The 12,516-nt window shown below is 38.6% G+C and overlaps 1 protein-coding gene across 7 annotated transcripts in view; it reads left to right on the top strand.

Moving 5' to 3' along the window:
• Window positions 1-12,516, top strand: part of AFF2 (ALF transcription elongation factor 2) — a 357,089-nt gene that overhangs the window by 106,816 nt on the left and 237,757 nt on the right. For all 7 annotated transcript variants that reach the window (XM_021273092.4, XM_013100505.5, XM_027465059.3 and 4 more), the window contains exon 2: window positions 8,822-8,942. In XM_021273092.4, the coding sequence (XP_021128767.3) occupies window positions 8,822-8,942 (121 nt within the window). The remainder of the gene's footprint in view (window positions 1-8,821; window positions 8,943-12,516) is intronic.

The following is a 12,516-nucleotide window of genomic DNA, read 5'->3' as shown; positions in this document are numbered from 1 at the left end:
GAGTCCTAAATAACAATAAATTAAATTATATTAGGCTTACAGCACTACTTGCCTGTGTATTGGGGTCTCTGAATCAGTCTGTATGCATGCGCTATAAACAAAGGCCTGCGTGCACTTCTCCTTCAATCTAAAATTGATGAATGAAATAGTCATCCTCCTGAATTTTTAATTTTCCTGTGGTGGTATTCTTCAGCACACGTTAAGTTTTAAGAACATGTGGTTAAAGAGCTGCACAGCATGTGAAAATGCTCAAGGGAGCAGAGGTGCCTGTTAGTAAATGAGTGCATTTATTAGAGCTGTAGGAGTAGCACGGAAGCACTTCTGTGATAAAATACTCAAGCATTTGAGTCTGCTGATTCATCTGTCTCCAAAAGGATGTGTTAATCAATGATTGTTTTGTAACATTTTTAAAAGGTTAGATTTATTTCTGCTGGCTGTCTACTGCATATCATTGCCAACATTTCAGGAAAATACTTGGAAAATATAAGGACCCAATTTGTAAGGATACATCCTACAGGTACCTAGAAAAGTTTTAAGTAGCAATATTAAAGAAAAATTTTAGTTATAAAATGGAGATAAAGACAAAAGTAGCGTTCCAAATGTTTTTCAGTGCAGATGTAAGGGGTGCAGCCTGTATACGTTAGGTGATAATCAACCACACAATATGGACTTTCTATTTCCATATATTAAAATGTATTTTATTCTTTGAAAATGGTGCATGTATAACCAGAAGAAACTTAGTAGCACATTTTTAATTAACAATTTGAGGTATCCAACCAAAGGAAAAACAGACAGTAAATGGCTTTGTTGAAAGATCTTTAATTGCATCAAATTATTGTTATTTCTTTGGTGTAATACATGTACTCCATGTAATAGTACCGTGCCACATTTACTGTTGATGTGTATAAAGAATAACGCACAGCATGCAACTAAACAAATCTGTTTTTATCAGTAACAGATTAATACGAAAAACAATGTAGAAGCATGGTGGCAGCTAGGAAGCTGTTAGGAGATGTGCTTTGAAATGTTTTTGAATTACAGCATATACTTTGGCAAATGCCTAATGGCTTCATTGCCATCAGTGAATTTTGAAGAAACTTCAAATACCAGAAACAATCAACAGAACCTTAAAAAAAGGGGAGTGTGGGGGGAGGTGTAAAAATGACCGCCATATTCTGTTAAACTCTTGAGTGCAATGAAGTGAAATTCAGAATTCAGGTGGAACCTCCTTCCCTGTCCAACCCCCCTACTACAAGCTATCAGAGTCCCCTTACAGTCACAGGACATTACCCATCTAATAGAGCTTCCTGATACAGGTCCAGTGTCCTGAATATAATTCATTTGGTGCCAAAAATAGTCATAAATCTCACCTTTATGTGAGTTTGCTATAGTTTATTAGCAGTTTAGAGTAAACCATGACTAACATAGTGGATTCGAGGTGTTTTTTGCTAAGCTGGTAAGAATACCTTAGTGTTCATTCATTTATTAAACAACAAACAAGCTAACAACAAAAACAACAATAAAAAAATACAAAAAAAAAAAAAATCCTAACTAGATATTTACATATCGGGTATTTACTCTTAGAAATATAGTATGTTGCAAAGCTATTTTATGTGATTGATGTTCTATAATGACTGTTTGTCTTTTAATGTCCTTTTGGAGTTGTGTTTATATTATAGCCATTTTTCTCTTCAGATTCCTTTTTTCTCTTTTCCTTCAGTTTTGCTTTTGTTTCCCTTAGTACAAATCTGAACTGACAAGAGGACTGTAATAGAACTCCAAAACATACCTTGAACACACATTGTTAACCAAATTACAATCACTGATGTCGTTTACACGTGTAGCCTTTCAAAGCATGAACATGTTCATTTAATTTGCTTTTTAAATATCCCTAACAGTGTCCCCGAGCATTTTAATAAAACAGAAACAGTTAATTATTGCCGAATAAGAATATCCAAACACAGTGGTCTGCAGCTTGCATGTAAATGTATCTGACAGCGCTTCTCTCTCGAAGAGAAAATTGTGTAAATTGCCACTTATTATCATTTTTAATAAATAAGTCTTATCTTGATTCTGTTTCTCTTTTTCTTTCCCACCCCTCTGCAATACTGTTCAACAACCATACTTTCAGTGGGACCATTTCTATTACAGAGTGATTGAGCTCTGATTTACACATCAATTACCCAACTTCATGGAGATTTTCATGCTCCCCTAGCTGACATCAATGAAGCATAACTGCGTAAGCGCTTTATTTCATCCCAGTTTTTGATAACTCAGACTGATAACTAATCATATCGAAAGACAATGTGCTATGATACAGGAAACAATAAATGCTCCCCTTTGAAACCTCATCTGTTCTTTATACGCTTACTATTCAGGAACTTATCTCTGCCATCCATTCCCCCAGAATTGTTCCTTCCAAATTCATGTTAAGGAAAGGTTTGGGGATGTATAATGCCAAAAAGAGGAGAAATTGAGTGACAATAACATTTTCTAGATACTTAGGGGGAAAAATAGCTAAAAAGAATGAAGAATGTGACAAATATAAGCCAAACCCTTAGCCTCCTAGTTTAAATTTCCATAAATTGCCTAGGGGTCTCTTGGGTGTTATTTTGTTCGGAGGCTTTAATCTTCTGTATTCTTTATCTAACGGGCTATGGGAATGGCATTGTTTTTAATGCAAATTGTTAGAAGATTTAGCTCATGTGGATAGATAACCAGTGACCATCTCAAGTGTTTCTATACAGAACTGTTGAACATCAAAGACAGAATATTCTGTATTTTAAAATAAATCATTTATCTTGAAGTATGATGATAGATACGTTCAGCATTAGATACTTAGAGTAACTATTCATGCAATGAAGAAGAACACAACATTAAAGCAAACGTTAAATAAGAAAGATTGAGAGAAGTGTAAAGCTATTCTATGGTGGCCTGATTGGTCTCTGTTAAGTAGTAAAATTGCCAGGACAAAGATGCAAGAGCAGTGCCACTAAACAGATGAAGAAGAATTTTGCCATTTTAAGTGGGTACTGCTCATGACATTTATCGCTAAGCGAAACAAAGCCTTCAGATGGGCAGGGAAGATGTGGTAAGTTAACCATATTTTTGCTTAAAGATCAGGTTTTGAAATTCCCCTCGTTTACTAAATATATTTTAAGAATTGTAATAAAATTTAAGACCTCGGGCAGATTTTTTCATTTGGAATGATGAAATACCACAGAGTATACTGGGAGAATCTGAATACACTCAGAAACCTGTTCTCTTTCCTTTGTACGATCTTGTGGTACTCTGGTTTTACATGAAATCAATGGAGTAATGTTGAGATAAATCTGGACTAATGTAGAGGGGAATTGCTACTGTAATGTGTTTGCTAGAGGTAGACTTTCACCTTGCTGGGCTATCAGGTGAGACTGCTTTTTGCCTTACATTTTTACTCACATTGAAAAAGAATTGCCCTGGTGTGGAAAAGCAGCCAAGCGCGTATTTTAAGCATGGGAATATTCTCATTGACCTGAGCTGGATTTCTCACATAAATCAAAAATGTTCACGAGCGATTTTTCAGCTGGGCTGTTTAATGCCTTGCTCAGGCATATGAATATTTGAGGAAGTCCAGTTTCTGGCTTTATCTCACCAACCTCCAGAGCACTTGTGGCAGAGAACAATTCTGTCCAAGAGTCAGAACTGTGAAGAAATAACCTTGGGAAGGGACTTTCAGTTCTTAAATTTATTCCATTTTATATTCACCGTGTCTTAGTTTAGAAGCTTTTGTTTATTTCTTGTTTCCACAAATGACAAACATTTCAGTTTGAGAGCTTCTTTCATCATTTAGGCTAACCTGATATTTTAAGGCAGAGGGGAGAGCACTATTACAGGAGAATATTTGATTTGATCAGTGTGCATTTTTGTGAATTCAGACATTGCTGCTTTCAATATTTAAAGAAACTACTTCCCTAACTTGTGGATAAATGCTGTTTTTCCTCTAACGTTATGCATTTATCCTCCAGCATGTAGTCTGTCACTACTATAAAGCCTCTCTGCTCCAGCTTTTTATTGATTCTTTCCCTATTGCACTTTTGTTGTTTTGTCTGAATCAACAGAGCAGTGTTCTGTTCTCATTCATGATTTTTCTGCAACATTAGATATTTGATCATTCTCTTCTGCTTTTTTTTTATTTTTTATTTTTTTTCATGTCACAGTGACTATTCCTTCAAACTTGTCTGGTCTGACTTCTTTCTTCTGCGTTCTCCTCTCTGTCAGGCTTGTCTGCCTTTCCTAGTCTTCCACGCTTTGGGAGATTACCTTGTGGCTTTAGTTACTGCATCTTTGAAGACAAACCCCAAATGCCAGGTCTCAGCCTTTAGCTGTTCATCTTACTTCTTTGTCTTTCTTTTTAATGCTTCCCTTAACCTCTAGCTCTTTTGCAATGTCCTAAATGTTTTTGTTTGTTTCTTTTTTTTTTTTTTCTTTTACCTCCAGATCATTTGCACCGCATCTCCTTACTTTCCTTGCAGATGCTTGCACTGTCCTTTCCAGTGCCCAAATTTTTATTCTACTTCCAGATCTCTTTTTGACCGTGCATGTCTGACTTCCATCTCTTATAATCGGATCCATTTTTAGCTTCCAGTCCAAAACCTATGGCAAAAGACAAGCACTTGCTGCAGCCTCCTTCCTCACCAGCCAGACTCTCCCCACCTCTGCCTGTCGCCCACGTCCCTGTCACCATCGTGGGCCGAAGGGTGCAGCTCCCTGGGCCTCGCTGGCGCTGTGGGTACACCGGGCTGAGCACCTGGCCTGTCACAGCACATCGGCTCACCGCCCTCCCGGAGGGTGTCTGTTGCTGAGAAAAATGACAAATGAACGTATGCTGGTCTGATTTTAAAGGATTAAGTACGCCTTTATTTGAAATGCATTTGCAGCTCGTGTTGATGTTAAAGCAGAGCGATAATGTTACTGTTCCCATTCTTTCTGCCATACCCAGCACACAGGTAATTTTTAGAGCAGTGGTCTCATGTACTTTGTTGCATTCTTATTGCTCACCATTCCTGGTCTTCTCAGATTTATGTACGGGCTTCCCCATTCTAATTCAATTATTAATCTAATAAGTGGTAACAAAACAATAAAGCTCATGTATTTAAACTGCGTTGTTACCTAATAGCTGTATCTAGGGAACTGGCCCTCTCAGATACAATGAGTATCACAGCCTCCAGCTGTTTCCTTCTAAATCTCTTTTTTAAATGTTTACAAAACTGTGTATTTGTGATTTCCTACTCTTCTGGCGTTAGAGGAGTCATGAAGTATTTCTCATACTAATGAGACAGCCTGAACTCTGCTGTTCCTCGTGGTATCTGACTACAGTTTCACTGACACCTTCACCACTAATCACATATTTGTATTTCTCAGAACATTAGTTAGGCTTTATATTAAACACGAGTCCCAGAGATTGCCTTCTGGCTGCATTAAGAGTTTCTGGAGAACATCCCACTAGGTTCTCAGTGCTCTGCAACCTTGTGATCTAATCAGCATTTCTCTTTGGATCACAAGGAACCTAAAAAAGTTATCCTAATCTGTGTATGATTTTATCATATTTGACTTTCCACAGCCACAATCAGTGCCATGTCAAGCTTTTGCATAGCACAAACGCATTTGCAGAGAAATAAACCAAGCAATTGACCTGACAGGATGAGCAACCACTTGATTTTTTGTAGTCTTTGTACACTTAGGGCTGTGGGGTAACTGTGGGAGTTGAAAGTTTGAAACAAACCTTCATTTTTTTATTATTTTTTTTTCTCAAAAGACAGTTTATGAGAAAGATTTGGATTGATTTAGAGGCAGCAATTCACTTAGGGTTTTGCTTCTGTGGTAATATGGATGCTCAGTTTGATAGTCTGCAAATGTTGTTGGGGTCTGGGGCATGAGATGCCCCTTTGTGCTTGTCTCTTGGGCGCATGGAGAATCTGTCTTTCAGAAAGATGTGCACTGAGAGATACCTAAGTATATTGTGTTAGAAAATACTGTGGTGGTTTTTTTTTTTTGTGTGTGTGTATATGTGTTTTTTAACCTTTCCTGTTAAAGTTGTCAATACTGTCTTAGTTTAATATAATGCCTTTTAAAGCGATTGTACCATTTTGAATTACCACTGCTTTCTCGTTTTTGAATTAGTGGTTTTGTAATGTGTCACAAAACTTGTATGGAAAGTCTTAAAGCCTTTGCTGCTTTTTCTCAGTTAAGACGTGGCATAAGGCCTCCACTTGGTTCCCTAAATACTCTGCATGCTTGAGACCAGAGCCAGCTTGTATTTAAAGTGCTGAAGCCTCACATGAAAGATGAGATCTGCTCTGTGCTGAAGCCTGTGATCCGTGATTCTGTGATCCGTGTTCAGTCTGATCTGAGTGGGTGCAGGATTTCATCTGGAAATGCTGGGACTGGGTTGCCGTTGTAAGGCTGTAAAATGCAGCTCTAATTTTCATGAATAATTCTTTCTGAAGTGGCAGTGCCTGGGATGCGCCTGTTCCCGTAAGAAAAGATTACTCGTGAAGGCTCTAATACCCTGCTTTCAGTAGATCCACCAGCTTGAGTGACTGCTGCAGGTGAGACTGGGCTCCTCACTTCATGACCTGCTCTTTGTGCAAGAATTGCACCATCTATAGGCGAGGCTGCCAAAGAAGTCACTGGGAAGATCTCCCATGAGATTTTTGTTCCCTTACTCCCATACCTGTGGACTTCAGGCTTGATACGGAGACATGGTAGGAAGAGAGAGTCGTGTCCTCCTCTTTACCTTTTAGCAGGTACTGTAGTAAAGTGACCGGTGGTTACAATTTCACTTTGCTCCCTCTCAGGAAACCAGTAAATAGCACTATTAGCTGTTGCAAAAACACCACGAATGATTGCAGGAATGTTCTGGAGCTTGGTGGTGGTGAGCTCCGTGGATGTGAGGCAGCGATGTCACCACGTCGGGGCGTTATGTGGCATCGTCACAGACTTCTCACTCGTGGAAGGAAAAGGTGGATGGCAATCATTCAGCTCAGCCTGTGGAGGTGGCTTTGCGTTGTTTCTGAGCCATACTTGAGCGTTATGCAATTCAAACCTGAGTGATCTTGAGTTGCTTATACCGGTTATTAATTCATATTTTTGATTTAAGGATTTCACTGCGGCATTTGTCTGGGCTTTTTTCTTTCCCTCCCTGTACAAAAACAAGCGTGTGAGTGTAACGATACAGGGAGTCATCAGGAAACAGACATATGCTTTCCTGTGCTCTCTGCAGGGCTTGCAGGTTCAAACACAACCTGCCTGAATCATAAGAACTTTAATTGAGTAGATAAAGAGGTCCTCATAATTATAAACTGCAGTAGGTATAACAAGAGGCTAAATACATAGCTGTGGTTTTAATTAGCTGGTGCTTCAAATTAGTAATTGTGGTTTCACTCAGAAATCAGTGACTTTATACACTGTTAAAGCCTCATCACTGTGCAGTTCATTCCTCATTATATCTCTCGGTGTGAAGCTTTCAATACAACATCATGCTGAGCTAAAAAGGCAAAAGTTGTAGAAATTTGGTTATCTTCCAAGTGCAGTGGAGCTCTATAGAGGTTTAATTCATTCTCACCAGAGACAGGAGAATTAAATGTTCTTTGTTACATATGTAATATGTCCATCTGTATGTATGCATCTGTACATACGGGGCGGGCATGGGCGTGTGCGTGTGCATGTCCAGAGTCTGTCAGGGAGGTATTGCTTACAGCAGATGACATTGGTGCATGTACTAAACCTGCTATTCAAATTGTCATCTGGAATTTGGTAGCTAATTAACTGACACAAAGTAGAGCCAAAAGCCTCATAACAAATCAAATATGGGTTGAAAGCACAGAAGTGTCCCTTAATGCTTGTCACGTGAGGGGTTGTCAGTGCAAGTTGAAGCATGCATCTCTTCCTTTCCTCTTTTCTTTCCTGCCCTCCCCTCCCCTTCAGGGTTTTAATTATATCTTTTCCCTCAGAGGAGCAGGAGGTAGTTTGCAAAGCTAAGAGACCAAAGTACTTCAGTGCTATTCAGGGGAGAAGTGAGTGTGATCTCACAGCTTGTCAGCTAGGTCTGGCAGGTGCACAGAGTAAGCTGACGTACAGATAAGTGCCACTCACCATTGCTGTGCTGAGGCGATAGATCCTTTCCTGTTTGTTTGTTTGGGTGTAGGACTCTCTGCTGCTAGAATCAACTTCCCTAAAGTCTCTTCTTGGAGACGCCTAGAGAAACCCTTTTTAAAACACCCTTAACACTCACAGTGAAGCCTTACATAAATTTTAACGAGTGCATGCGACAAAATTAGGTGGTCGAAATCACACAAGGCTGAACTAGAGCGTTGGGATGGATAGAGACAAATGTTACACAGTTAGTTGGATTTGAAGACATTGCAGTGCTTCCTTGACTTCACTTTTTCTTTCTTTGCACAAAGACGGTCTCCGTAGGTGCACATGCACATGTTTATGTATGTGTGTATGTTCATATATTCTGCAGACTGTTCATACGAATGTGTCAAAATTTGTATTATTCTTGTGCATAACATTCCGTTAATTTGAAGAAATACATTCTGTCTGTTTTCATTTTGGAAGTGTACTGAATAGTTCCTATTACCCAATTTCATATAGTATTATGACTCCAAATTTACATTAAGGAAAATTATGTAGTGGCTTTTTCTTTCTTTCTTTCAGAATTATCCTCAGGAGCTACATAGTTGCTAAGGTTTTGCTGTTCTTACTGATAGTAATGATCATGTAACTAAATGATGGGGAAAATAATATACCGTCTTTTTGTCTTTCTCTTCCTCAGTCACTATGAGCAAGACCGGAGTGCACTTAAGCGGAAAGAATGGGAGAGAAGAAACCAAGAAGTCCAGCAAGATGAAGATCTCTTTGCTTCAGGTTTTAACCTCTTCGGGGAACCCTATAAGGTAAATAGCATTGTTATGCTTTACATTTTTAGAATGTCTTTTTACCTGAATGCATTTTGCAACTATAAATAAAACTACTCGTCACCTTTGGGAAATGTCACATCTGCGTTGGTACTCACACTCTTGAATACACCAAGCTTCCAAATCAACATATTGCAGAAGAGCAAACTGAGTGCTCCACCCAGCATTTCATTGGCAGAATCAGGAATTTTGATTACAGTCCTGCTAAAGTTTTCTTCCTCTATATACACAGTAAAGTCCCACAATAGATGTGCAGCTGATACCTCTACAAGCGGGGTTGTACCTTCAAAAATAACACTTAGTCCTTTTATTTTTAAGAAAAGAATATACCTGAGTAGTTAAAACTGAAGTCCTCTCTATAAATAATGAGTCCATAAGCTTTCTTTTGCAATCATAACTATCCAAAGAAGTCTTCTGGGAGAGTGTCTGAATCCTTGGGGACCATAACAAGAGTGTGAAAGGGACTTATGACAAGTCTTATTCTCTCTAAGGAGCTTTGCTGCCTGAGGTTTTCATCACCGAGGGATGTCCCCCTTTATGATTTCTGCTGCTTTGATTTTCTGTAAGACATTCCCTGAAGAATTCATCAGAATGTAAATTTCCATATCTCTTTCTCCTCCCAATCAGTGACATCCATTGAAAGGCCACCACTTCATCTTTCCATTTCACATTGTTAGCAGCTGTAGGGAGGATGAGGGCTCTTTGAAAATCACCAGAAAAGGAGGAGGAAAGACTGGCATTATTATCAAACGGTGTCTAATAATTATAGGCTGGGAGACTTATTCAGCTAAATAGGGATTGTGCAGTTGGAGAGTTTGTTTGTGTTTTGTTGTTGTTGTTTTTATAAAAATCTAATCAAGGCACTATTTCTGCATTGGAGTACATTTTAGCACCTTTAATTAGTGGAAAGAGTAAGTTACTGTGAAGTGATTTTGTTGAGACTTCCTGCAGGTCATACAAACATTTTTCTTCCTATTGGTGGTCATTTGGATTTCAATAGGTGGTAGAGTGATATGCAAATCAGCACTCAGTTGTGAGTAAGGAACTAGAAATGTACCTCCCAACAGGTATCTATTGTATCATAAGAATGATAATATCTCATTCTACATTTTTTCTACGTTTCTACATTCTACATTTGCACCAGGCATGTACAAAATATACATGTGTGATCAAAAACTGGAAAACAACAAAGCAAAAAATTATTCTGGTAAATTTCTGAAGATAATATAATTTACAAACAATAAAAACAGAAACTTTATTGCTTTTCACCCTCTTAGAGAGGAAGTTTGGGGATCTGTGGATTTGAGCAAAGCATAATGTATTACTATGCTAAAAATACATTGTAATGATAAGTTGTGAAATACATAAATTAAGAGGAAATTGCATGCATAAGTAGTTACATGTCTTAAATTCACAGAACAAAAAGAACCAAGACTGAATATGAAAACTAGGTCTTGCCTCTGTTTTTTACACTGGAAAAGGAACAAAGTGCTAAGACTGGTGTTTCCTTTGTAAGTTCTGCATTGCTAAGAACCTGCCACACTACAGTTTCCTAGGAACAAATCAAGAGGTGGATGTGAATCTGAGTGGATAAGTAGTGATTTGTATTCTTAAGCAATTGCAAAACTGAACTCAGGGTTTTATTCATGTGTACTCTAGGATAAAATAAAGAGGTCATGAGATGAGGAGGAATGTACTATATGTTCAGTTTGAAGCGCTGTTCCATTTTGAGATGAATGGATGTTTCTCTGTGGATGAGGTTCAAGGCCTCAACAAACTGCATCCATCTCGCTTATTCTCGTTGCTCACAGTGGGAGTAGGACAAAACAAAGCACTGCCCAGCAAGGTCAAGTGGCATGGTCTGTGATGGGCACAAGGGGCACATCCACAGCTGGGCTGCCTCTGCTTCTGAACATCATCTCAAGAGGTGGCCACTATGGCTCTGAAAGATCCAGGTTGGGAGGTAAGGTACAGACTACTGTGGCAAAGGGAAGGTTGGGAATAACAGATCTCAGGAAATAGTGTCTCTTTTCTTTTATTTTATTCCCAGACATAGTGTCCATACTTGCTTATCATTTCTTCCCCAATTGCTTGAACGGTAACCCAGGGAAGGGATTGTCAAGGCAGGGAATACCACGTTTGGGTGATTTAAAGACTCAGCAACTGGCAACTATTTTAAGACTTCTCTAAAGTTAGGGATATTAAAACCTGGCCAAAGAAAGCTGACCAGTCAGAGGAGGAGGACCCAAAAAAAAACAAAAAAAAACCCTTCTGTTTTTCCCATGGATCTTACTACTACTTGTGTATCACAAGTTATGTGATCTGAACATTTGATTTGTCCTTCCAGCATATCTGCCTCCGTCTACCACTTCTTTACCCTAGCTATTAGCGCATCTGTCTTTTTATCCCTCCTATCTGTCAGCAAAAACATGGGTGATCATTGCAGTTTGAACAAGTCCATGTTTCTGCATTGATTCTGTGTATTGTACGTGTGTAAACATACATCAAAAGAGATTTATTTATCCATGTGTATAAAATAGATTTGTTCATGTTTATTAGAAGATAGAAGGCTTCTTTTGAAGCTCCACTGTCTCATGTGGAGAAACACCACCTCCAACAATGGGATGACATCCAGCGTTATTTTGGTAAGGTTGGGCAGTGAGGGCTGTGTGCTTCCTAATACAATTTACAGAGCATGTTGGTTGCAGGTTCTGCATTCAAATGCTGGTCCAACCTGCTAATGCTTAATTTGGCAGAGAAGATCGGAGAAGAGCCTGCAGCGTTATGGCAACAGATATTTGAAAGAGCAGCGTGAGAGTTTTAGTGAGAGGAGCTGCAATTTTACTAGTGAGTTGTTGATATTTTTTAACGTTTTAAATTAGTAAGGAGTTTCAGAGACAAGGAGTATTTTAGGGAAAACAGTAGGAGGTGGGATTTGTTTTGTTCAAGACTGTAACTTGAGAGACAGAACCCAATGGGCAGCATTTCCATTGGGTATTCTTTGGCGAATGTTAAATCATTTATTATCTTTTTTTAGGTAAAGCCCCTCCACGCTATTCAAGCTTAGGATAAAAAAAAAAAAATAAAAAAATCTCAGCTTCTGATCCAGGGAGGTTAGTTTAACTGAGGCATGAGAAAGTGAAAGAATTACGAAACCTCAAGTTTCATACAAATTTTCACAAAACCCTTGTAAATTGGGCCTATAAGTTTGAGTGCATTAGTTCTTTTCTTTGTAAAGCTATAATGCAATAGCTAGGTAGCAAATTAGTCTTCCAATAGGATTCTATTACAGATCTTTTTTGAAAGCAATAGAAGCAAATGTAGGAGGGTGTACATTTCCTAAATTAACAAGAGCCTAGAATGAGGGGGAAGGCTGCTAGCCACGAGTCACAAACCAGACATATAATTTATGCCTTGGAATAGTCAGAAAATGCATTTCCTTGATAGCGGCAAAATTGTGATTCAACATGCTGTTCAGAAAATAAGCTGTACAGAGGTCTCCTTTGAGAAATCAGCCAATTATCCAGAACATGAAGGTAGAAATTGTCCCCAA

The sequence above is a fragment of the Anas platyrhynchos genome, chromosome 10 (genome assembly GCF_047663525.1).
Source record: "Anas platyrhynchos isolate ZD024472 breed Pekin duck chromosome 10, IASCAAS_PekinDuck_T2T, whole genome shotgun sequence".
Lineage (NCBI taxonomy): Eukaryota > Metazoa > Chordata > Aves > Anseriformes > Anatidae > Anas > Anas platyrhynchos.
The sequence above is the reverse complement of the archived record's forward strand: the minus strand, read 5'-3'. Positions and strand labels throughout refer to the sequence as shown.